The sequence below is a fragment of the Kryptolebias marmoratus genome, linkage group LG10, assembly GCF_001649575.2.
Source record: "Kryptolebias marmoratus isolate JLee-2015 linkage group LG10, ASM164957v2, whole genome shotgun sequence".
NCBI lineage: Eukaryota > Metazoa > Chordata > Actinopteri > Cyprinodontiformes > Rivulidae > Kryptolebias > Kryptolebias marmoratus.
The window spans coordinates 4,860,181-4,885,228 of NC_051439.1; the positions used below are offsets into that span (position 1 = coordinate 4,860,181).

Sequence of the window (25,048 nt, forward strand, 5' to 3'; positions counted from 1 at the left end):
AATCTTTGCAGCCAGAGGATTCGATTTGTGAATGCTGATTCAATGTTGACACTATTGCTTTGCAGGTTTTATTTTGATTTGTTTTGTTTTGTTTTGTTTTGTTTTGATTTGATTTGATTTGATTTGATTTGATTTGATTTGATTTGATTTGATTTGATTTGTTTTGGTTTGATTTGATTTGATTTGGTTAGTTTTGTTATGATTTGATTTGGTTAGTTTTGGTTTGTTTTGTGGCGGTTTTCCCATACATTTATTTTTTTTTTTTGCAATCTAACTACTTCTGCATATTTTCAGCTATTTTAGCCATTCATAGACCAATATGTTTAGCTCATTCAAGAGAAGCTGTGACTTTTGGTTTTTATAACTTGTGCACTTGTCCACAAAAAATATTTCACTTTGTTTATAAATATTTTCCTCATAGAAGTACATTGAGATCTCTTCAATTCCTTCAAAACATTGTTTGTGAAATCTGCTTCAGCTCAGTTTTTGTCTTCTTATGCTTCTTTAAAGCTACCATTCTTCTACTTGAAGCTAGCCTTTTGCTACTTTTAGCAAGCTTTTTGCTACTTTTTGCATTTAGCTAGTGTTTTGCTACTTTAGCTTCAAGCTAGTTTTTTGCTATTTTTAGTTTCTTGCTAGCATTTGTTGCTTTTAGCTAGCCTTTTACTACTTTTAGTTAATGTTTTGCTCACTTTTTCTTTAAGCAACATCTTTGTTACTTTTAGTACTTTTTCCTGCCATTTGCTACTTTTAGCTTTAGCTAGTGTTCTGCTTCTTTTAGCTTTAACAACTCGGTTTCAGCTTCTTCAGCAAAAATCAAGTTATTCAGAACTCAACATTTACACTGCATTTTCACAGAAAATATAAATATAAAATATTTATATTTTTAAATATAAATATAAAAAGTCTTTCTAAAATATCTCTAGTTGCAGTTTGTTTTTTAAAAGATTAGATAGATAGATAGATAGATAGATAGATAGATAGATAGATAGATAGATAGATAGATAGATAGATAGATAGATAGATAGATAGATAGATAGATAGATAGATAGATAGATAGATAGATAGATAGATAGATAGATAGATAGATAGATAGATAGATAGATAAAAGGTTTCCTCTAATGCTTACTTGCCAAAGAATCCTTCAACTTTCAAAATGAAAAGAGTCGAGAAATCCAAGATACGGCGTTTGCTTTGATTTATCAAGTTGAGTGTAGAAAATCCAACTTCGCTTTGGTTTCTGAACGCAGCACTGTTTGAGAGTTACGTTCATTACGTATTTACGTCACGCATATGCTCAAATTTCATTGGTTACGTTCTGTTAGTTGTCTACATCCTCGAGCAGTCCTTTGGCTCCGCCCATAAGCTCACCCTTGTTGGCTTGGAAACCATCGTAGCGTTTTCGGTAAAGTTGGAGGACAGTGGGAGCGCTGCCCTGGTAGATACACACAGCTACTTGTAACTACTTCTCATACCGCTTATTAAATGAATTCACGTGGAGTTGAGATTATTTTATGGCTAAAGAATATTTGCTGTGCAACATAAATATTACTTTGTCGACTCGTCCTTAAAGCCAGAGAGCTACTAGCATCTAGCGAACTAGCTGCTGCCGAGGAAGCTAATGTTAACAAGTCTTCTCAGAAATTTGACTTTTAATACACTGTGGTTGATATAGAATAAGCAGATACTTCTTTAAACATGTCCTAGTTTATCCAGATAGCTTAACTAAATGTGTGCCTGAGAATCACCAGAAACAACAAACAATGTCTGTTTTGTATTTAGAATAAAGCTTCAAACACTGGATTATTGTCCCTTTGGACTCAGAATGAGGGACATTTCGGTGCTTAAAAATGCCAGCAGGTGAGTTTTCTGCAGTACCTGAGCACTGGTGTAGCATTAATGTTTGTATTTGTAAAACAGTAATGCCACAATCTAGTGATGCTGTTGCGTGAGGCATGTAAACATGCAGAAATTAGTATTTTAAGTAGAATAGACAAACTTTATTGTCATTGTACGTGGTACAACAACATTTCATACATTCCTTATAAGATTGCAAGTGCTTAAAAAATATAAATTAATACACGATTCAAAACAACACAAAGTAATGACAGTGAAAATTAATAAATCTATGTAAGTAGATTGCACTTATTGGACAGAAATTAGTAAGTTGACATAGTTTAGGGGTTGAAGTATAATCATAATGTTGATTGTCATTTTAATAGTTTTATATTAAATACATATTTTAGATGTGTTGAGAAATATAAAAATGAATAATGCGATATTATTAGATTATCTTTTGTGTACACATGCTTTGAAGCAAAATGAAACAAAACAATTTAGTCTAAAATCCAAGCAAAGTAAATGTAAGGTGGTTTTACTCAGGAGAGGTTTTTCTGAGCTAACTTTAGTACTTTCATATTTAGCGTTAGCTGGGTCCAAAGTATTCATCCCAAATGATTTTCCCAATTCCTAAAAATATGAACTTTTCTAGGTGAGAGTGAAGACCGCTCAAAGACCCGGGAACGGTTTAATGAAGCCTTCAGAAAATATACAGAATCTGAGAAGAAAAAGTCGAAGAAGAGAGGCACGGAAGCGAAGGAGACAATAGTGGTACGTGCTTTGTTTTTAGCCGTTTTACAGCAGAGCTCAAAGAGCTGCTTGCGTTGATTCAAACTCAATGTTGTATTATTTATGAGCCACTGTTACAGAAGCAGAAGAGGCATATTATAATAAGTGTTTCATGCTCTTTCATCAACTCGACAGGCTTGTTTCACAGCAGACATTTTGACTTGAGAGAAAAGAGAAAAGCACAGACGTGTTAATGAGGGCTGCATTCAGGGAAGGAGAAGTTTTGCTTGTAAACATTTATCCAGAACAACCAGCATGCATGACTGCAGGACTGTAACACAGCTCTGGTTAATACTTTTGTGTTTTCCATACTTTATAAAGTCAAAATGTCTGAGGCGATTGCATTCACACATTTGTTTTTCTGTTTGGTTTTTATTTTTCCAAACCTTTTTTTGGAATCTAATTACGTCTACATATTTTGTGCAATTTTAGCCATTCCTATACCAAAACAATTACCTCATTCAGGAGATGAGGGCTGTAAATTTTCTTTAACTTTATACTTTTTGAATATTTATCTGTTTTTACAAATATCTTTCTCATAGAAATAGATTGAGATCTTTTTAATTCCTTTCAAAACATTTATCTGCTTCAGCAAACTTGCTCCAGTTTTGTCTTCTTATTCTACTTTTAGCTTTTGGCTACCATTCTGCTGCTCTTAGCTACTGTTCTGCTATATTTAGCTTTACCATCTCCATTTCATCATCTTTATCATCTTCAGCAAAGTCATTCCACATTTTTACAGAAAATGCACCTTTTCTAAGTTCATGTTATCATCGGTTTGTTTATCTTTTTTCCTTCCTTTAAGCTTCAGAATCTGAGAAAGAATCTCAACCTTGAAAAGGACACCGAAGATGATGAGACCATCCTACAGAACACGTACGATCCTGAACAGGGCAGCCCTCGTTATACCAAGAACAAAAGGAGGGAAAGGGAAATAACAGAAAAGGTCAACATCAACAACAGCAGAAACCAAGATGAGATTACGACATCAAAAGCTAAGAGGAAGAGTAAGAGGGACCTCCCTTCCCTACCCGTACCCAAAGATATCTCAGGTCACATCCAGGAGGACGCAGACGCTTCCAAGGCTGACAGCAGTGCTTTGGATCCAGACGCTGCCGCCGCTGGTGGAAAAGAGCTGAAACGGGGAAGCAAGAAGGGGAAAAGCAAAGAGAGTGCAGCAGAGAGCCAGGTGGAAGATGCAGAAGATGGCCTGCTGCAAGAATACCAGCAGCAGATGGCACAGGAAGAAGAGAGGACCATAAAGACAACAGAGACCGAGAAAGAAGACAGGAGAATTTTGTCGCAAAATATCACCTGGAATAATGATGTGGGGAAGAAGAAAAAGAAGAAGTTAAAATCTGTAACGACAGAGTCAGATGTAGGGTGTGTACTGCTCTTTTTATTGTGTTTAGTTTTATTATTTAGAATGAAGTTATCGGCACAGTTTAAGCAGCATTTTAAAATTAATTTTTATTTATTTCCATCAGGGATCAAGATGAACGAGTAGATCATGATGCCGATGTGGAAAACGAAACAGAAACAAGGGGGAAAAAGAAGAAGAAGAAGAAAAAGCACGGTAATTTGGGGTTAATTGTTAGGAATTCCACATGATAAAATAAAAATTAATTAAATGTTTCATACTGAGATCATCTAATGTTGAGAAATGACACAGTTGTAGCTGTTTTGGTCAGACCTTTAAAATCACAATATGGATGACCTCATTCAATCAGATGACATGTTACATTCAGAGTGTGTTGCTATTGACTCTCAGCCACTACCACATCAAAGTTTAGATAAATATTTGTAAAATTGACTGACTTGTAGTCATTTTTATGTTGATAAATGCTGATTAGCTGTGGCAGCAACCTTGAATTTGATTGACTTCAAGAGTTAATCAGCTGTAGATGATTTTAAAAGTTTCATTCAAATCAATCCAATGGTTCATGAGATGTTTTGCTAACAGACAGTCACACAAGCACACACAGACGTGGAAAAATATTATCCTCCTGTATTTGTATTGCTTTTGTGGACGACAATAAACAGAAAAAGTAAATATTGATGAAGTTCCTGTTGTTTTTTGTTTTTTTTTTCCTCTCCAATTTTCAGTCGTCAAAGAAGAAAGTGAAGCTGAACCAGAAGAGGCACAAAATGCGACTTTTGACGACCGCCTGGTTCTGGGACTGTTCGTTCACAGAACAGATCCCCTCAAGACGGACTTGCTGATGTCGCACCCCATGGTGAAGATCCACGTCGTTGATGAAGTCACAGGGCAGTATGTCAAGAAAGAGGACAGGTGAGAACGAATCCCCTCCCGTCTTACATTAGCACACATTCCTTTCACCAGAAAATGTCTTAAAGCTTATTATGACTTACTATTATCCCCCACCGCTGAAACGATAACGTTTTTGCCTGCGTCCGTTTGTGTGGACGGGTTTGAATGAAACTCTCAGACAGTAGATCTCCAGCTGTTTAACTTTTAGAGTCAACCCCATTCAATGTTTGCCACAACACATGGCAATAATATCACTTTCACAGATATTAAGCTCAAATTTAGCGTGGTAGTACCTCAGCATTATCCCCTACACATACTCCGATCGCTACACCTTGGGCAATATTTTTGCTTCCAACTTTGGTGAAGGCCTTTTCCGTCTGTTAGCAAAATATCCCAAGAACCAAAGAGCAGCTCATAGTGAGACTCTCTACAACTGATTAACTTTTGGAGTCACCCTAATTTTTAAAACAGTTTTAATATTTATATGATATCAAATCTCTTTTCTTTGTTTGAAAGCCATCGGCCCGTCTCTTCATATTACGAGCGAGAGAACGTGCACTACATTCTCCCCATCATGACCCAGCCCTTCGACTTCAAGAAGAACAAATCCATCGTCCCCGAGTGGCAGGAGCAGATCATATTCAACGAGCGATTTGGTTACTTTGTTGAGCAAAACGACGCAAACCCCAGAGTCGTCCTCTTCTTTGAAGTAAGAGGTGTTTCATTACCAAGACTTCCACCACATTTGAGCGTAGCTGTTACTAATGTTTTTTTTATCTAAAACTTTTGTATAGATCCTGGACTTTATGACCATGGAAGAGGCAAAAGCCAACACCGATGCTGACGAGCACGAGCGAGGATTTAGGAAAATTGCATGGGCTTTTCTTAAGGTACCGCACGTGGTCTCATCTTTTAGAATAAAAACACCGGTCTCTATTGTTTTTTTTTTAATTTTTTTATTTAGCATTTCTAATAGTTATTTCATATTTTTTCCAACTCTCAGCTTGTCGGCACGAACGGCGTCCTAAATGTTGACAGCAAGCTTCGCCTCCAGCTCTTCTGCCCTTTGCCTCGAGCCAAGAGGCAGCCTAAAACGATCGAAGTGGTTGAGTGGTGGAGGAAACATCCAAGAACCAAATATGCGTCCACCCTTTATGTTACGGTGAAAGGGATTAAACTGCCGGAACATGTAAGTTTACTTCCTCCAAGCTAAAAAGTAGCCATTTTACATGTATTTCCTTTATCTGTTTCTGCCTGTATGTAGCTGAGTGTCTTGTTGTGTCATAGCTTCAATGCAGACAGTATTGCCTGAGCGACTTTGCAGAATCTGAGCTTGTTTTTGCCGTGTAGGTGGACCCCAGTGTCCGGTCTATGATGGCACTACAGGAGGAGAGAGGCAGCACCTCCTATAGTGAGCTGCAGAGTGAGGTCACCAAGAGAAGTCCGACACAAGCTGCTGACAGCAAGCAGCCAGTCCTGAGATGGAGCCGACTCCCCGGTCAGGTCTGTAATAAAGTCTCAAATTACTGTTTTACAAGCGTATATAAATGCTAATCATTTGTTTAGATTTTCCAGATATTTTGCACTGTTTGCATTCCCAAAGCACTTCCTGACCCGCTCAGGTTCAAGGCCCTCAGAGGGAGATAATAAACCGGCATATTAATTTATTTTATTTTGTTTTATAAAACACACATTTTAGCATATATTATATTTTCTGTAAGCTACTTTGTAATTCAAAGAGAGGCTTTTATTTTATAAAAATATGTACTTTTAGTTGCATCTTTAGGCACAAAAAAAAAGGATTTGAAGGAGCTTTTTTATTGGTTAGGACAACATTTGGACAGTTTGTTAGTGACTGACAGGCAAATTAACCAATCACATTTTGATATAAAGTGGACGGGACCAAAACAGGTGGACTAGATCTTCACAAAACCCTGTGCTCAGTGCCAGTCTGTCGAAGCAACTATGGTAGATGAGAACTACGTGTCTAGCGTGATACCACCCAAAATGGATGAAGATTTGTACTCTAAGGTGTAATTTATTGTAAACCTGAGCCCTGGGGGCATCTTACTCAAAGATGCTGCATTAAAACAACCCAAAACAAGAACATATGTACTTTAGGAGCTCATGAACAAGACTAAACTTTGATTATAATAATATGATTTAAATTTTTTAGAACATTTTAAACAGTTGACAGAAACAAAACTGTAGCTCAAAGAATAGACTTTAAAATACTGTTGTTAGTTTATAAATCACTGAACGGTTTAGCACCACAATACATTAAAGATCTGTTATTGCTGTATCAACCGTCTAGACCCCTCAGATCTTCTGGTTCTGGACTGCTCTGCATCCCCAGAACCAGAACCAAACGAGGAGAAGCAGCTTTCAGTTTCTATGCACCACAAATTTGGAACAAACTTCCAGAAAACTGTAAAACAGCTGAAACACTGGGTGCCTTTAAATCTCAACTTAAAACCCACCTGTTTAGAGTTGCTTATGGCTAAATTAGGGTTAGAGTGCGGGTTTTTGATGTCTTCGATGTTTGTCTCTTTCTTACTGTTTATTCATTGTCACATGCTGTTTTTATTTTGTTTTTTAATTATGTAAAGCACCTTGAAATGCCTTGCTGCTGAAATGTGCTATACAAATAAAATTTGATTGATTGATTGATTGACTGTAGCTTTACAGTAACTGATGTTTTTTATCCATTTTCATTCCCATATTTCCGGACTATAAGGCGCACTTTAAAGCCTTCAATTTTCTCAAAAAACAACAGTGCGCCTTATAATCCAGAGCACCTTATATATGTAAGAAGTTGTAATATTTTAGTACGACCTTGGTAAACTACAAAGCTGCACCGCTCGCAGCATTAAGGCTCAGTTACAGTCACACAGGGCTCTGTGCACGGCGTGCGGACCTGAGTGAGCGGTGCAGGCGTTTATACTTGACGCTTACGTCGGTGCAGTATTCTCTGAAAAGACGGAGCTGTTTTGTTTCCCTTAATGTGCCTTATAATCCGGTGCGCCTTATATATATATGACAAAAGTTTGAAAAGGGGCCGTTCATTGACAGTGCGTCTTATTATCCAGCGCACCCTGTCGTGTGGAAAATACGGTATGTAATTAAATCAAGATAACTTCAAGCTTGTCCTGAAACCAACCTACAGAGTAGCTGGTCCTGCTCTGGCTGTGACTGCAGGTTCACATCAGATGTCTGGATTTCTTCTACAGTCCGTGTTCATGACATCGAATCAGACAAGAGTCTGTCTGTTGCAGATGTGTCGGGTTCCTAACAAGCACATTTTGGCATTCCGTGGCGGTCAGATGGGTTGTTTCACCGTGCTGTTCTCTCACGCTGGCACCATCCTGGCTGCTGCTTGTGCCGACAGAGATTCTTTCCCTGTTGTAGGTAAACAACAACTCCTCCTTTTCTACAAAACTCCTGACGCTGCTTTACTTTTGTCAAGCCAATTAAGTCGGGCTTTTCTTACTTCTGTGAGAAGCCTGACTTTACCACAGGGGAAAAAAAAAGAGTACGAACACATTGCTTCAAAACATTTCTTTTTCTTTTTTTCAGTGTACGAGATCCCCTCTGGTAAGGTGTTAGCTGCCTTCAGTGGCCACCTGAAAATAGTGTACGATCTCTGCTGGTCCAGAGATGATAGGAGCTTGTTGTCGGCCTCCTCTGACGGAACTGTGAGGTGAGGTTCAAGGTTGTTTTAATATCTCCTGCAGCCAAAAGGTGAAGGAAGACGACAATAATGTTTTTGCCTGTATTTGTTTGTGTCTGTTACCAAAAGATCTCATGAACAACTGGACAACTTTTAATGAAACTTTCAGAAAATAATCGTTGGATTCACATCTAAAACTGATTAACCTTTGGAGTCACCCCAATTCAAGATGGCCGACACAGTCATCTGATTTTAGAAAACACAAAATGTTCATAACTCAGTCTAGTTTACAGATATTGTGCTAAAATGTGGTGTGGTAGTAGCTGAGAGAATTTTCACAACACATACTTTAAGTGCTACATATTGATCAATATATTTGCTTAAAACTTTGCCACTGATTGTTTGCGTCATCCCTGTTTGTCTGTTAGCTAAATACCTCATAAACCACTGGATGGATTTTAATAAAAGTTTCTGACAGAAATCATTGGATGTACATCTACAGCTGATTAGCTTTTGGAATCAACCCCATTCAAGATGGCCACCACAGCTAATCAACCTTAGCAAATCCACAAATGGCTAAAACTCAGTCAGATTCACAGATATTGAGCTAAAGTTTGATGAGAGCTGGGAGTCATTGCCAACATATACTTCGAGCACCAACGGATCTCACAAGATGATCGCGCATAAAGTCAATTACAAGGTTTGATCAAAATGGCTTTAACTCAGTCCCTTTTCATCATAAGATGATTTAATGCTCTTGCATAAAAGGTGGAGGGCAATATGCATTCCTTTAAGGAATGACAGGCCTTTATTTCATATAAAAACACAAAAGTTATTTTGAAAATGATGATTTCAGATGGTAACCTAAAAGAAGCAGAAATGACTAAAGGCAGCTATAGTGGTTGTGTTGCTGCAATACTTTGTTGCTCCACAAGGGGGAGTAAGAGCCTCGTTTACCTCTTTGTAACTCTGATTCTTGTGACTCAACATGACTTTGGTCAGTCTGGTTTGTTCTCGGAACATATTTGTTCTGCAGATAAAGCAGCACTTGTGTTTTTACACACTCTCCTTGTCACTGTCCTCCCTCAGAGAGTGGAATATAGAGAGGCTTGTGGAAACAGCCCAGAAGGTGCTTCCTCATCCCTCCTTTGTGTACTGTGCTCAGTACCATCCCAGTGCCCAGAACCTGGCTGTGACTGGTGGCTATGACTGTCTGATACGAGTGTGGAGGCTTGACGTGGACGACGTGAACGGCCAGCTGCTGCAGGAGTTCGAGGGTCACAGCAGCTTCATCAACACAGTCTGTTTTGACTTTGAAGGTATTTTAAATGACAGGTCTCTTATATATGTTTGAAGGAATTTGTTTATAACTTCTGCGTTTGTTGTGTTTCTGTAAACAGGATCTAGAATGTTCTCTGCAGACAACACAGGCGTCATCAATGTGTGGAAAGCTTCAGTAAATGACAGCAGGCATCGACAGAAACCGTGCCATCACTGGTGTATAGAAAAGGTAGAGCTGATAGTGTTTTGTACAATGTGAGATGTATATTTTGGAGTGATCACTGCAGTGATCCTCCATTTGGCTCTTTGCAGAAAATCAGTGAGAGCGACCTGAGTGGTATACCCATCAACGTGCTGCAGCTCCATCCAAACGGACGGTGTCTGCTCATACATGCCAAAGACAGTGTCCTGAGGATGATGGATTTGAGGATGTAAGTTTGAAAAGATAAAGAAATTTAAAGACCGCACATTTTTTGTGGAAGGAACGCATATCACCCACCACCTTTTATATCAGAGGTCATCTAAATTACGACTTGTCAGCTCTCTGAGTAGGTGTTGAGGATGACTCTCAGCTACCACCACACCAAATTTTAGCTCAATATCTGTAAAAAAAATGGTTGCGTAAGAGCCATTTGTGGTTCAAGATGGCTGCCACAGCTAACCAGTTGTAGATGTACAGCCAGTGATTAGTTTCTGAGTCTCATTAAAGCCTGTTGAGTGTTTCACAACATATTTTGCTAACAGACAGACAGAGTTGACTCCAATGGTTAATATCAAATTTTTAAAAACAAATATTGTGCTTTTAGTCTGTGATAAGTCTCAGCTACTACCACACTAGGTTTTTTATTTATATCTGTAAAACTGGCTGATTTATAATCATTTTTGTGTTTTTTTTATGTTGATTAGCTGTGACAGCCATCTTGAATAAGGTGACTTCAAGAGTTGATCATTTGTAGACATACATTAGATAATTATTTTCTGAAGATTTTTATCAAAATCTGTCCCATGGTTCAGCAGATAGTCTGCTAATATGACAAATAAACAAACACAGACAAAAAAATCAATAAATGCCATACAACCCAATGACTGTTCTGCACAGTCTAACACATGTTATGTTATTTTTGTGGTGTATAAGTAGGTGTTCTGTCTCAAATTTGCTCTTTTCAGGCTGGCTGTGAAGAAGTACACTGGAGCCACAAACTACAGGGAGAGGATTTATAGCACCCTCACTCCATGTGGGACTTTCATCTTTTCTGGTAGTGAGGATGGGATGGCGTACGTCTGGAACGCTGACACAGGTAACACTGTAGCTGAGAGTCATCCTCAACACGTACTTTGAGCTTGACGTCTTGCGATTTTGCACGAGAACGCTCAGTAGTTTCAGGGTTTGAGCAAAATGGCTTCAACCGTGTCTTTCCTCATTATGAGATGATCTTATTTTAAAAGTCTGGCATGGAAAGTGGCGGGTGATATGCACTCCTTAAAGTTTTCCCTGTTTTCCCAGGTGACCAGGTTGCAGTGTACTCCGAGCTCTGTTACCGCACCGCTCTCCATGGCGTCTCTTTCCACCCTCATGATAACATGGTAGCTTTCTGCGCGTGTGGTCAGAACCAGCCTGTGCACGTGTATCTGTACGACGGCAAAGGTTTGTGTGGTTTTTGTCCAAAAAATAGTCAGTGGGGTTTTAGGTTTTTTGTGGTTGTAGTTTGTAGTTTTGTTCCTCATTTCCTGTTATTCGGTACAGCTTCCCAGCTGGAAATGCACAGTGGTAAAGCAGTGAGCAGATCAGCGTCTGCAGACAGATTGGTCAGAAACACACCCGACTCGCTGCCGCTGCAGGACACATCTGCTTCCTCGGCCTTGGAGCAGTTCGCCCACACAGCACGGCTTTCAATGAAAAGGCAGCTTGTAAAGGAGCACCTGGATTCGGTTCTTGTAAATGCTCGTCTCTGTTTAATGCTCCCAAAATTTGAAGTTACTTTAACATTTGATGTATGAATTAGTAGTTATTATTAAATTCCAGCAAAGAAAAGCTGATATTTTCACACCATTTGTAGGAACCACATCGAAGGTCCTCAGCCTCTGAATTTATTGCTGATCATGGTATGTAATTAATATGAGAACAGTTCTACATACAGTAGCCATCATAATTTAGAGAATTGCATTCGATTTTCCCTAAGCCATCTTTTTATTGATCTGAACATCTACTGCTTTATTATGTTTGGTTTTGCAGACAAAATGGGCATCAGTCAGAGAAGCTATACATCAGACACAGTGAGTACACCATTAACATCATTTAAATGATATAAAATCTGGTCTTTATAAGGTACATCTGTCAACATTGACTTCACCTTTAGTGATCTTTAACCTGAGGATGAAACACCACACAGGTTTATAAAGTTAATGAGCATGCTTTTAAAATAATCAACTCCAATCTTTTTCGTTAATATTAAAATAAAAAGTTTTATGTAATTATGACGTAAACATAGGACTTCTTGTACAAGTAAAATATAAATAACAGAATGCAGTGGTCTGCGAATCTCACAAACCCACATTTTATTCTTACTGGAACACAGTAAACATGACACATGTTGAAACTAAGAAACTACTGTACAATCTTTTGGGAAAAAAATTGGGTAAATGTGAATTTTATGGTAGGAACATATCTCAAAACAGACAAGGGCACCAAAACACCCTAAAAGTAAGTAGTACTAATAAACAGCTGACAAATTAAGGTCAGTAAGAGCACTGGAAAAAAAAGAGCAAGTAAAGTAAAGATGGGCAGTCTGTTCCAAACTGCTCTGTCATGCAAAGAAGCCAGATGTGAACACCATCCAGAAACACTGCTGTCTTCTCTGGACCAAAGCTCATTTAAAATGGACTGAGGGACAGAGGAGAACTGATCTGTGGTCAGAGGAATCAAAACTTGGAATTCTTTTGGAAAATGTGAACGCCATGTCCTCCGTACTAAAGAGGAAAAAGAGCATCCAGCCTGTTATCAGCGCACGGTTCAAAAGCCTGCCTCTCTGATGGTATGGGGGTGCATTAATGCCTCTGGCATGGGCAGCTTACACATCTGGAAAGGCACCATCAATGCAGAAAATTATATACAGGTTTTAGAACATGTGCTTTTATACAGATGCTGTCTTTTTCAGAGCAGACCTTCCATATTTCATCAAGACGATGTTAAACCTCAGACTGCATCATTCCAGCAGCATGGCTTCATAGTAGAAGAGTCCAGGAGCTGAACTGACCTGCCTGCAGTCCAGACCTCTCACCAATAAAAAAACATTTGATGCATCATGAAACATAAAACATTCAGCAAAGACCCAGGACTGTTGAGCAGCTAGAATCCTCCATCAGAGCAGAATGGGACAACATTCCCTCTAAAACCTCCAGCAGCTGCTCTCCTCAGCTACCGTATTTTTCAAAGTTTGGACTTTTGAGATTTGCAAATCACTGCGTTTGTCTACTTTTTAGGAATTAGGGCTGTATGTATCGATGATGAAATTTGCATTAGATCTTGTATAATTAAATACACGTCTTTACTTTCCTGTTTTTCTTTCTTCAGATGGGATTAAATGCATCACTGCCACACTCCAAGCTGCAGCTCTCTGGCTCCTTAGCAGAACAGCTTATCCCCCAAGCAGCTCTGAACACACAAACCCGTGAGCGTCTTGTTCAGTTAATCACCAAGTTATGCGTGCTTACCCAGCGAATGGCTTTGTCTGGAGTTGTTAGACAAATGAGGCCAAATGTTTTTTAGAGATTATCGCTGTACAAAGTCACGCAGGACACACAGTTGTGGTCAGAAGTTTCCATCCACTCAGTGTGTCCAATTAATGTGAGGCTTCTTTTAGCAACATAGGCTCAAATATATCCATACCCCTCTACTATTTGGTCAAATGTCAATCAGCAAGTCGCACCTGGACCACAGGATTTTTGTTATCCATAAACAAGCTTCCTGTTGGATTTTCTGGATATTTGACTCATCTTGGCAGAATTAGTAGAGTTAATTGAGCTTGGTCTGTTTTCTGGCATTGACCCAGCTTTAAGGCATATTAGTTTTTCCAATCGGGGTGGGGGGGTGGGGCTTTGGAAGATTTTAAACACAAATGAGTGAATTGAGTCACTTTGGAAAGTGATATGATCTTTGTTGTCGTTTTGTCTTGTAATTCCAGAGGGGTTTAGTTCAGCCGGTCAGCATCTAAAAGGAGCTTCATCTCTTAGGCAAAAGACGGTGAGGCGTTGCACTTTGCTCGCTCCTTTTTCGTTTCGAACCTGTTAAATCAACATGAACGTCAGCCAGAAGATGAGATTAAAGTCCTGTTTTTTTTTCTCCAGCAGACCCTTCCTGATTCCATCTCCTCAGGATTTTATGTGGAAACAGACTCCCCCCCTGTTCAACAAGTAGTGAGTATCCACCCTGGCATCCAATACGAACCCTATTTCATAGAAGTTGGAATATTATGTAAAATATAAATGAAAACATTCAAGGATCTGCAAATGTCTTTGAACCATATGTTATCAAAAATGGAAAAATATGAGGTAATTTTGAATTTAATGGCATTAGCACATCTCCAAAAAGTCAAAACAGGTCCATGTTTCCTCTGTGAAGCCTCTCCTCTTCTTCTAACATCAGTCTGTAAACATCCAGGAACTGAGGAGAGCAGCTGCTGGAGGTTTTAGAGGGAATGTTGTCCCATTCTGCTCTGATGGAGGATTCTAGCTGCTCCACAGTCCTGAGTCTTCTTTAATGAATGGAACCTGATGTTGTTCTGAAACCTGTTTGTACTTTGATGGTCCCTCCAACATTAGTGGATGGTTCAGTGAACTGTATTCCTGAGTCCATGCAGTGATGTCCAGAACAGAATCAGAGCTGTTTTTAATGCAGTGGGTGAACCTCTGTCCATCTTAACTTCTGACAGATTCAGCCTCTCTAAAATGCTCTTTTTGTACCCACTCCTCTGACTGACCTGATAGTAATTGAACTAATTAGTTGCAAAATTCTCCTCCAGCTGTTTTTTATTCGTATCACTTACTTTTACTGCCTTTTGTTGCCCCGATCCCAACTGTTGCAGCAGTTAAATTCAAAATGACCTGTTTTGATCCTAAAATGGTAGTTTCTTAGTTTCACTACATTGCATTGTGAATAAAATGTAGGTCTATGAAATTTGCTGTTTTAGTTACGTTTTACACAATGCCCCAACTCATTCATGTCACATCTTTGTGTTTCTCTCTTAGGTGGTTTCCATATATGACTATAAAGCAAATCGCTCGGATGAGCTGACCGTTCGGCGCGGTGATGTCATCCAAGTACTGTTCAAAGACAAAGAAAACGACACTTGGTGGTTTGGGCGCCTGGTCAATGGGCTGCAGGGGTATTTTCCTGCTTCTTATGTAGTAGAACAGAGTAAGTGAATCATAATTGTTACATAATTATTATAATATTTTTACCCGTGCGCGTCTCCTGAGCCACTTGAGGAACTTTAATAAAACTCTCAGAAAGTAATCATTGGATGTACATCTACAACTGATTAGCTTCGGTGTCAACCCAATTCAAGATGCCTATTACAGCCAATTGACTGTAAAAAATACAAAAATAGCTTTAAACTTACTCAAATTTACAGATATCGAGCTAAATTTGTTGTAGTAGTAGCTGAGACTGATCCGCAACACGTATTCTGAGCTCTAAATAGTTAATAGTTATCAACCATCTGGAGTCAGCCCTTTTTGTCTCATGAAACACTGGACCAACTTTAATGAACCTTTTAGAAAATAATCACTGGATGAACGTGTACAGCTAATTACCTTTTAGAGCGGATCCAATTCAAGATGGCTGCAGCGGCTAGTCGACACTAGCCAACACAAAAATAGCTATGAGTTCTGTCTTTCTAGATATTGAGCTAAAACTTGACGTAGTTGAGAGTCACAACACAGACTCTGAGCGCGACGTCTTGTTTTATTGCATGAAATTGTGCATAACGTTATTTTCAACCAAATCTCTGACATGAAAAGCAGCGGGTGATATGCTAGGCCTTTAGTTCTAACTATAATTAATTTTAAATGGCAAACTGTCTCATTCCGAGTTATTGTTTGTTATTGTTTTAGGTGAATTTAGGGAAGAGGCTGCAGAGACGCACTCAGCTTTGTCTGAGAGGACTATTGAGAGGTCAACTCCAACAAGGGTAAGAAAACAGAAGCGCATGGATTTAGATTAGTTTCTATTAATACTGTTTCTGGGGTACAGGGTGCAGTAGGACATGGGGTAGAGGTCTTTATTCTCCCGTGTGTGGGCGGCCTCGTGTCTCTGCTGTCAGCTCCTCTGCAGGTCTAAAGGGGCGCCTTGTTAAGATGCATGACAGGGTTCCATCCGGTTGCCGTTTCAGTATCTTCTCCTGTCCCACTGCTTTATTTCTTTTCAAAGGTTTCTGCTGCGGTTAGCTCTTCTGGGGAGCTTAGGTTTCTCTCTGAGCCCACTTTTTCGGACACCGAGCCCGAGCTGACCGGCGCCAAGTAAGAGTCTAGCTTTGCCTAAATCCTTCTGTCTGTCTGAGGCATGATTACTAATGTTCCTTTTAGGGGAACATTAATATGACCCCCCCGCCTGTGGCGAAAGGCGGATTTTAATGAAACTCTCAGAAAGTAATCACTGGATGGAAAACTACAACTGATTTACTTTAGGAGTCAATCCAATTCAACATGGCCGCCACAGCTGAGTGACCTTAGCTAACACAAAAATAACTAGAACTCAGTCAGTTTTGTAGATATTGTGCCAAAATTTAGTGTGGTAGTAGCTGAGAGTCACAATCACAATGAGATTGTGCATAACATCATTTTCGAGGTTTCGTAACATTTTATGATTTTAGTTTAATCTGACATGAAAGGCGTCAGGTGATATAAAGTCCTTCACCGAATGCTAGGCCTTTAATTAAACAACAAATGATCATGGCTGATTTACAGGATTAAATTCTGAATGCTGACTGTAAAATCTGCTTTTCCTACAGAACTAGAAGGAAGAAGAAGGTGAAGAAGCCATCGGCTGCGGAGGCAGATTCGTCAGGGTGGATCAGAAGCAGGAGGAGAGGCAGAACGACTGACAGACCTCTCCCAAAGAGACCCACAGGCCAGACCAACAGCGCCTTTGAGCCCGACACATGAAGCAGCTGGCTTTCTTCTCCTTGTACAATAATGTGTAGTTTTATTAATTGCTTTTTAGATATTTATATTTTTACCAATTACCATATTCTGTAATGAGCTGAACATAAGAATATGTCACTTTGATTTCAACACAGGACACAAAATGTTTATAATATTGTAGTTCTACTTTTGTATATGTTTTTAAATGCCATTTATTGATAGCATTAACAGTCAAAACTACTTATTTAAAACATTTTATATTTTCACAGTTGTATAAAACAGAAATTATAGTTTTGATGTCAAATTTTAGACGATGCCAAAAGGCTAGTTTGATACGTATAAAACAGTAAATCTATATGTGGCGTTGAAATGTTACTCTGTAAAGTATTTGTTGTCCTGGATCTTGTCACGCAGCTTTGAAATAAAACATCGAGGCGTACGGCTCGAGCAGTGATACCAATGGAGCTACATCATATAATGTCGACAAAATCTGCAGTAAACCGAGAAGAATGCGTAGTTTTTACAGTCTGAGGCTTACTTTTCAGTCTGTTTCTGTCTGCCTCGTTAACGTGGCAGTCAGGGAGTGACAGACAGGTGTGTGGTTACCATGGTGACCATAACAAGCCACTGGCAGCAGCTTTAACATTTCTTCTGATCTTGATTATTATTGGAATGTCAGGCGTCACCCTTCGACATTTCTTCAGGACTTTTCTAGTTTTTTCATATTAATCCTTGAGGGGGGAGGCCGTCTGCTCCTCTGTTTCTCGTTACACACGTGGAGGATTACTGGAAGTCAAGTATATGTGCAGACAGACCCTGAGAAGGTTTCCTGAAATATAAAATCCAAGTCATGCCGTAGAACAAAAAGACACAGTTTGGGTTTGACATGGACTCAAATCTTTATAGTCTGAGTAGAAATTACAGTTGATTGCACCACCTGTTGTTACGCTTTTATTCTGCTAAACACAGAAAAACATTTCTTAAAAACATTCAAGTTAAGTCGCACAGAAAGTAAGAAACTGAGCTTTTTTTTTTAAAAAAAAAAAAGATGTTTGAGGTCTTCAGTCGTTCAGGAGAGGAGTGTTCTCGTCGCTTTGTTGACTGTGTTCCTGCACGCTAAAATTCAAACAAAAGTCAGAGTTATTTCCAGCTTCTTCAGAGAAAATGCACAGAGTTTACAGGATATTCTATTTGAGTCCTTAAAGAAAAGTGATGTCAGAATGTATAATTACCTCCGTGGCCTTCGCCGACTCACAGAGTGAACTGCGAGAAGAAAGGCCTGGAAACAGAACATGCAAGCTCTGATGAACACAAACAACCCTCTCCTCTCTCCCGTTTTATGGGTTTAGTTCATAAACTTATCTGAGAAGAACAAGTTAAGTCTTGTTTGATTGTTTTTCTTGAAGCCAACCATGAAAACAAACGGAGTTAACGGACTCAAAGAGGGGAATCTCTGAGTTTTCAGGTCCAGCATGGCTGAATACAAGGATTAACTCGGAGTTCAGAACGTGCACATGTGCAGCAAAATGCCACCGTCAAGGGGGCTCTGACACCTTGATTCACCGCGGCAACCACAGGCGAGAACAGACCCAGTCCGTCTCTGAATACCAAGTACACAAGGACAGTACAGCTGAAACAGAGGCGCAGTGATGATGTCCCTGAAATGTTCCGAGCAGACTCTCTGATGTCATAAATACACAAATTAGTGACAATAATAATAATAATATAAATGCTTGTGAAACCTCACAGCTTTCAAGCCTGATATTTACAGGTCAGTGTCTGAAGGAAAACTAATTTTTTTCCCCATAAACCCAACACGCATTTCAGCTTTGGGGGTTTATACACAGCATTGGCTTTTAAGCATTTTACTGAAGAAGCTGAGAAGCAGCAAGTTGGTTTGTTTTATAGACTTCTGAAAGCGAGTTCTGTGAGTTTTATTTATTTATCTCCATATACTGTATGTTGTTACACAACTGCCATTTATCATGCTTTTTGTATTTTTAAGTAACTCACATATTTTCCCTTTTATTTATTGATTTTTTTAATGAAAGTTTAGTTTGTGATTTTGCTTTGATTTCGAGTCACTGCACGGGGATGTTAAATAATAAGAAGTAATTCTGCTTCTGTGTCAGTGTCAGACAGCTTGATTCAGGCGGGAGGGGACCTGTAGAAACTTAGAGTCTCTTAAAGAAAATGTGTTCAGCTCAGAGTCTGTAAGACTTTTTAGAGTTTAAATAAAAGCGATCTGTAGCACCTTATACTTACAGCCAGCAATGTCATGCCTCCTTGAACTGTAGCTGCCCACTCAAAGCTCAGATTCTGTGTGATAACACCACCCACTACAGGGCCGCAGAACATCCTTAGAAATAAAATGTTCTCGTTAAAACCCCAAATCCAAACTGGAAAAGTCACAGATCAGCAAATAACGCGGCTCCTGAACTCACCCCATGGACCAAAATGCTTCGAACAAACCGGACACCATTCCAAGAGTGCTTAGTCCCTCCTCAAATCCTTTCTCACTACAACAACAACAAAAATCAGGTGGAGTTTGGTTTTGACTTGCAGTGTTTCCAAGCTGACGGGACGAATGTGAACCGACATGTGAAGACACTCACTGTGCACATGTGATGATCTCAGGGAATGTGGGGATGGCAGTCATTCCCAGAGAAAACCCGATTAAAGCCAGCGTGACGACCAACAGCCACAGCTGACTTCACATGCAGAGAGCACAACACAGAGGAAAGAAAACGCACGTTATCGTCGCCGATCGTGGAACCCAGCTGTGGGGTTACCACAGGACAGGACAGGAGCAGGCAGGTTTACAGGATGAATAATCAGACAGAAAAGTCCTGTTTTAGCAGCATATGTTCCTTCCTGTTTCTGGTTACTTTAGGACTTCTATGCTGGTGTAGAGTCTCAGTCATCCAGGACATGGTAAATCCCAAAAAAGGTTAAAAACAAAAACAACTGGACTTCTATTCTGTAGCTGAAGACATGTCGATTCTCATCCGAGGAGCTTTCTTAATTCAAAAAGCAGACAGTGTGGAGTTCCAGCTTTTAAAGCTGAGATGTTCCGTAAGCTGGATTCACATGCAGATTACCATCACTCTCCTAACAATAGAGGCTCATTAGGGTTCTTGTTAGCCTGACTCACTCTGGTCACATGGATGCAGGTCTGGATTGGAGTAAAACTGACTGGGTAGCAGGCTAAATGCTCCATTACAGGTTTTAGAAAGCTGGAATCTGAGATCTCCTCCTCTGTTTTAAGTTGGTTTCTCTCTTTTGACGTAAATGGTTTCCTTCACCCCCCCTCTCAAACCATCTGTCCTCTCTGTCCAAAATATGAACTTTTTAGTCCTCAAAAGAGTGTCCCTTATCCTTGAGGTGTAGGTGAACCGCTGAGTCTTGTCCTGAAGAGGTGTTGAGCCATGTGTCTGTGGAGAGGCCGTCTGGTTTACATGGAAAGAGAGGACAGCCTACAGGAAACCAACCCACACAGATCAGTACCTTCTGTTTGACTCTCACCACCCACCGGAATGCAAACTCATCAGTGAGTCAGGCTAACAAGGACCCTAATGAGCCTCTGTTGTGAGGAGTTAATCTGCATGTGAATCCAGCTTACAGAACTCCACACTCTCTGATTTTTGACTTGAGAAAGCTCCTCGGATGAGAAGCGAAACATCTTCAGCTACAAAATAGAAGTCCAGTTGTTTTTGTTTTTAACCCCTTAGGACTTCTAAAAACATTTCATCCATTTGATTTATTATAATTAAAGACATATCACCCGCCGCCTTATATTACCAGAACTTTGGACTGAAATCCTCTTATGATGAGAAATAATGGAGGTATAGACAGTTTGGTCAAACGTTAAAAGTGACATTATGCATGATATCATGTAATATTACAAGATCTGCCAGTGCTCTCAGTACAAGTTGGGGATAACTCTCAGCTACTACCGCACAGCGTTTTAGCTCAGTAACTCAAGTCAAGTTTACAGATACTGAGCTAAAATCTGATGTGGTAGCAGCTGAGTCATCACAACACATCCTCTGAGCACTAATGCATTTCTTGCAATGATGACGTAATTTACAAGGTTTGACCAAAATGGCTGCAACTGCATTATTTCTCACTAGTTTAAAACTGAAATGAAAACGCAGCGGGTGATGTGCATTTCTTCAAGGAATGTTAGGCCTTTGAGTGATGATGTTCATAAAGATTTCTCTGTGCTGTGATCCTTTACAGAAATCCAGAATAGATGGAGGTACCTCTTGGGTCAGGTACAGGATATTAAAAAGACAGAACGTTGCGGTTCTGCCGTGTATCTCTGGCTCTGTAAAATCAAACCGGCTCTTCAGAGGTTCTTAAGCTGACCCAGCTCTGAACTTGCTAAAGAACCGGCACCTAGGCACCGTTGTTGTTTCCACCTGAGGCGAGCAATCACCTTGAGACGTGAAGAAAAGGAGCTGGGCCGAGCAGGAAGAAACCAGCAGCTGTGATGATGCCTCCTGCGACTGTAAATCTGTTCCTAGAGACCTGGGACGCGGGAAAACTTAAATGACTTTAAATATTTACACCAACTTCCTGTATTTAGTCTTTCTGTTGCTTTAACACTCACAGGATATTTATCTGTGATGAAACCAATCAGAGGTGAGGCCAGACAATACGGTAGGGACAAACCCAGCATGATGAGCCCCACGTAGCCAGAGGAGAGATGAAACTAAAAACAACAAAACAAGAAAAAAAAAATTCAAAAATGTACTGAAAACAAACTCAAGAAATAGAATTTTCTGTGAACAGGAAGTGAACAGAGTGCTGAGTGACTTTACTGAAACCTGCTGAACATTAAAGTGAATTCTTGAAGCTAAACAAGCAGAACAGTAGCTAAAACCTAAAGTTTGCAAAACAGTTGTTTTAAGCTAAAATTAGCTAAACCTGAGCTAAAAGCTAAAGGTATCAAAATATTAGCTTAAAAAAGCAAAATTATGACAAAAACTAGCAAAATCATACCTAACAATCAAATTAGCAAAACAGTAGCTAAAAGATAAAATAGCAAAATTGTAGCTTAAAGCTCAAATTAGCAAAACCATGGCTAAAAGCTACAATTAGAAGAATTGTAGCTAAAAGATAAAATTAATAAGACAGTAGCTAAAAGTAGTTAAACAGTTGTTAAAAGCTAACAAAAGCAAAACACTAGCTAAAATCTAAATTTAGCAAAGCAGTAGGTAAAAGCTAAATGTAGCTAAACCGTAGCACAAAGTTAAAATTAGCAAAACAGTCACTAAAAGCAAAACGGATCATAAGTAGACAAAAATAGAGCCAATACGCTGAAGTAATTTTCAGAGAACAATGTTTTTAAAATAAATAAGGAGCTCTTAACGTGCTTCTATGGGGAATTTCTTTGTAAGTAAAAAAAAAAAGCACAAAAAATGACAAAAAACAAAAGTCAAAGCAAGCCATTCTCAGTCGAGCTGAATGCTTTGATATATATATATAATAGCACCAAGTATGTGGAAGTAGCTTGATTTAAAAAAACGAAGAGAAGAAAGTATAATCAGGAACAAAGTGTGAACGCTGACTCAGCATTCGGACCATAAACCTTACTGTCTTCATTGCAAACAGCGACAGGGTGGCATCAATGAAGCCCAGACCTGAGCTGAGAGTAAATATCACAAAGCAAATCAGGACAACTCTGACGTGCGTGAGAAGTCGAAAGAAGGAGTCCTTGGACGGATCTGCCTCTGCAGCCGAAAGAAGCACAAAAAAGAACATTTTTAAAAAACACAGTTCGGAGTTAGAACCACAGTAAAATTTTCAAAAGGATCTTCAAACTAGTACCAATGGATGGCAAAATGTAAATGTTGAAGGGGACCATAATCAGAAGCAAACATCCGAGAAGCATGAACGGGACTTCATATCCGAAAGAGTGGTAGAACCAGCCTCCCACCGGTGGTCCCAGGATGAGCCCGAGTCCTGTGAAAATCTCCAAACTTCCCTACAGAAATGGAAATAAATTCATACATCATCACATATGTCCAAATCTTACTGTCATCGCAATATTAGAGTGTAACTGCATGACTGCTGAATATTGTGGTATAGTGTTGTATCATGTACAATTTTTAGCATTTTAATGCAACATCTGTTACTGCGACATCAGAATGTTTCCAATGGGACTGGAATATACAAAACAAGTCCAACTAGCGTGTGTTTTCTGTTTTCTCCTGATTCCATTGCCGCAACAGCATACCAGGCAGACAAAGACGGGTCTGCTCCTACCAGGACAGTTGCCACATTGTTCGGGAAGATTTTCGCTGTCATGGCAAAAGAGGAGGTCATGGCAGCGGCGAAGCCCAAAGCGTCGATGGACCTCACGATAAAACACAGAGTGATGAAGGTGGCTCCTGCAGGGGCCCGGTCGAGCAGCCTGCGGAGGAATAAGGGAGCAGATAAGTTGCCGCAGTTATCAGGGGAGATAAAGAAACAAAACAAAACAAAGAACAGTGACAATCGATACTTACTTTAAATGAGCACAGACTTTTATCAACAAGTCGTCAGCCTTTTCTTTAAATTGAGTGAATGCTGAGTCACCCCTGCCCCATTAAACTTTTACAAATATTAATAATCTGAGATCACTACAGTTACTTCAAAAACATTTCATTTACTTCAACATACTGGCTCTAATTTGTCTATGCTATTTTTAGCTTTAAGCTAGCCTTTTGCTACATTTTGCTACTTTTAGATAGCCTTTTGCTGCTTTTAACTTTTAGCTAACTTGTCCTGATTTTAGCTAAGGTCTTCCTGCGTTTAGCTTCTAGCTAACATCCTGCTTTTTGTTAGCTTTTTGCTACTTTTTTGCTTCTTTTAGCCTTTGGTACTTTTGTGCTCAGTGTCAGCTTTTAGCACATTTCAGCAGTCATGCTGCGTCTTCACAGATAATTCTGTTTCTCTAAGTCTTTCACAAATTTGCTTTACCAAAAACAATAAATAAAATAAAGTTTTCAGATGGTTTTTTTCCCCCAATTAATAAATTTTATTCAGTCGTCCAAATGTGCTCAGATTGCATGAAACTGTTGACAATAGTCATATGCTACAGCGGAAACAGTTATTTTGTAACCATCACAGGACCTCCTCTTACCCAAACATAATGGTGCAGCCCGACGACACAAAAAGTCCTGCAATTAGCATGAACTTTGCACCAATTTGGACAATCTACAGGAAGAATGTCAGTCAGTTACACCTGAGCAGAATAAAAATCACACAACAGACAAAGTTTCCAGTGTAATGTTGATGTGTACTTACATATTTCCCCAGAACTAAAGCACCAATTAAATTGCAGACAGCATAGCACCCAAATATTAGGCCGACCACAGTCTGACTGGCTCCCTTCTTCACTGCCTGTATTACAAAGAGGTCAAAGGTCAGACTAACAAGTGTCTCACGGCGGGCTCACAAAGTCATGATTTGATGCGTACCAACAAACACAGCGTACAGGTTTTTGGACTGGTGGAAGCTGGGATTCATAGGAAAAGCATTAGTTGCTTTATTGTACAGACAAAACCACTGGCTGAGATTCAAAAAGTAAACTTTTAAAATCAGGAGACAAATGAGCAAAAACACCATCCAGCGTTCAGTCTGTTCGTCTTCATAATCTACGCTTTAAAACCATTTAATCACCCACTACGAATAAAAACAACAACAACACACGAGTCGGTAATTTCTAATTCTTTATGTTTATCTCATACTTTGGATGGATGATCAAGTAAACAGTTGAATTAGAGCTGAATGCTGCTAACTTTGTTTGTCGTTTCTGAAATAAAAAGATAACAGAGGAACTATAAAAACCTCTCCCTGGGCTGCCACCTTATCGTGGTGGAGGGGTTTGAGTGTCCCAATGATCCTAGGAGCTATGCTGTCAGGGGCTTCATGCCCCTAGTAGGGTCACCCAAGGCAGACAGGTCCTAGGTGAGGGGGCAGACGAAGTGCAGCCCAAAGACCCCTTATGATGAACATAAATATTGGACACAGTGTTCCCTCGCCCGGACGCGGGTCACCGGGGCCCC

General features: G+C 39.6%; 2 protein-coding genes across 5 annotated transcripts in view; one reads left to right on the forward strand and one right to left on the reverse strand.

The window, feature by feature from the left end:
- The first annotated feature begins 1,333 nt into the window (after positions 1–1,333).
- Positions 1,334–17,447, forward strand: ahi1 (Abelson helper integration site 1). 4 transcript variants are annotated; one of them, XM_017421465.3, is made up of 27 exons: positions 1,334–1,438; positions 1,783–1,860; positions 2,492–2,610; positions 3,434–4,011; positions 4,116–4,204; positions 4,735–4,921; positions 5,417–5,609; positions 5,695–5,790; positions 5,904–6,089; positions 6,251–6,403; positions 8,176–8,308; positions 8,477–8,600; positions 9,660–9,889; positions 9,971–10,080; positions 10,164–10,282; positions 11,019–11,149; positions 11,356–11,496; positions 11,596–11,786; positions 11,909–11,954; positions 12,085–12,125; positions 13,423–13,519; positions 14,033–14,091; positions 14,196–14,264; positions 15,096–15,264; positions 15,963–16,039; positions 16,279–16,367; positions 16,859–17,447. In XM_017421465.3, exons 2-27 carry the CDS (start codon positions 1,851–1,853, stop codon positions 17,010–17,012), a joined length of 3,591 nt encoding a protein of 1,196 aa, XP_017276954.1. In that variant the 5' UTR covers positions 1,334–1,438; positions 1,783–1,850; the 3' UTR covers positions 17,013–17,447. The 4 variants fall into 4 exon arrangements, with proteins under 4 accessions (XP_017276954.1, XP_017276957.1, XP_017276958.1 ...); XM_017421468.3 differs by having other exon boundaries at positions 14,199–14,264; XM_017421467.2 differs by having other exon boundaries at positions 1,383–1,458.
- A 504-nt stretch (positions 17,448–17,951) lies between these two features.
- slc18b1 (solute carrier family 18 member B1) overlaps positions 17,952–25,048 on the reverse strand; it is a 14,663-nt gene continuing 7,566 nt past the window's right edge. The window contains exons 3-14 of the mRNA XM_017421483.3: positions 24,288–24,383; positions 24,124–24,197; positions 23,265–23,412; positions 22,827–22,983; positions 22,593–22,729; positions 21,607–21,708; positions 21,433–21,524; positions 19,607–19,702; positions 19,436–19,510; positions 19,257–19,350; positions 18,224–18,270; positions 17,952–18,107 (exon numbers count right to left, since the gene is read on the reverse strand). Of these exons, the coding sequence (XP_017276972.1) occupies positions 18,053–18,107; positions 18,224–18,270; positions 19,257–19,350; positions 19,436–19,510; positions 19,607–19,702; positions 21,433–21,524; positions 21,607–21,708; positions 22,593–22,729; positions 22,827–22,983; positions 23,265–23,412; positions 24,124–24,197; positions 24,288–24,383 (1,173 nt within the window). The 3' untranslated portion in view covers positions 17,952–18,052. The remainder of the gene's footprint in view (positions 18,108–18,223; positions 18,271–19,256; positions 19,351–19,435; positions 19,511–19,606; positions 19,703–21,432; positions 21,525–21,606; positions 21,709–22,592; positions 22,730–22,826; positions 22,984–23,264; positions 23,413–24,123; positions 24,198–24,287; positions 24,384–25,048) is intronic.

Bases quoted from the DNA above. Each gene is read 5' to 3' on its own strand.
- ahi1 (XM_017421465.3), top strand. The intron at 8,309-8,476 runs GTAAACAACAAC...TCTTTTTTTCAG, and splicing joins AGATTCTTTCCCTGTTGTAG to TGTACGAGATCCCCTCTGGT. The intron at 10,283-11,018 runs GTAAGTTTGAAA...TGCTCTTTTCAG, and splicing joins AGGATGATGGATTTGAGGAT to GCTGGCTGTGAAGAAGTACA.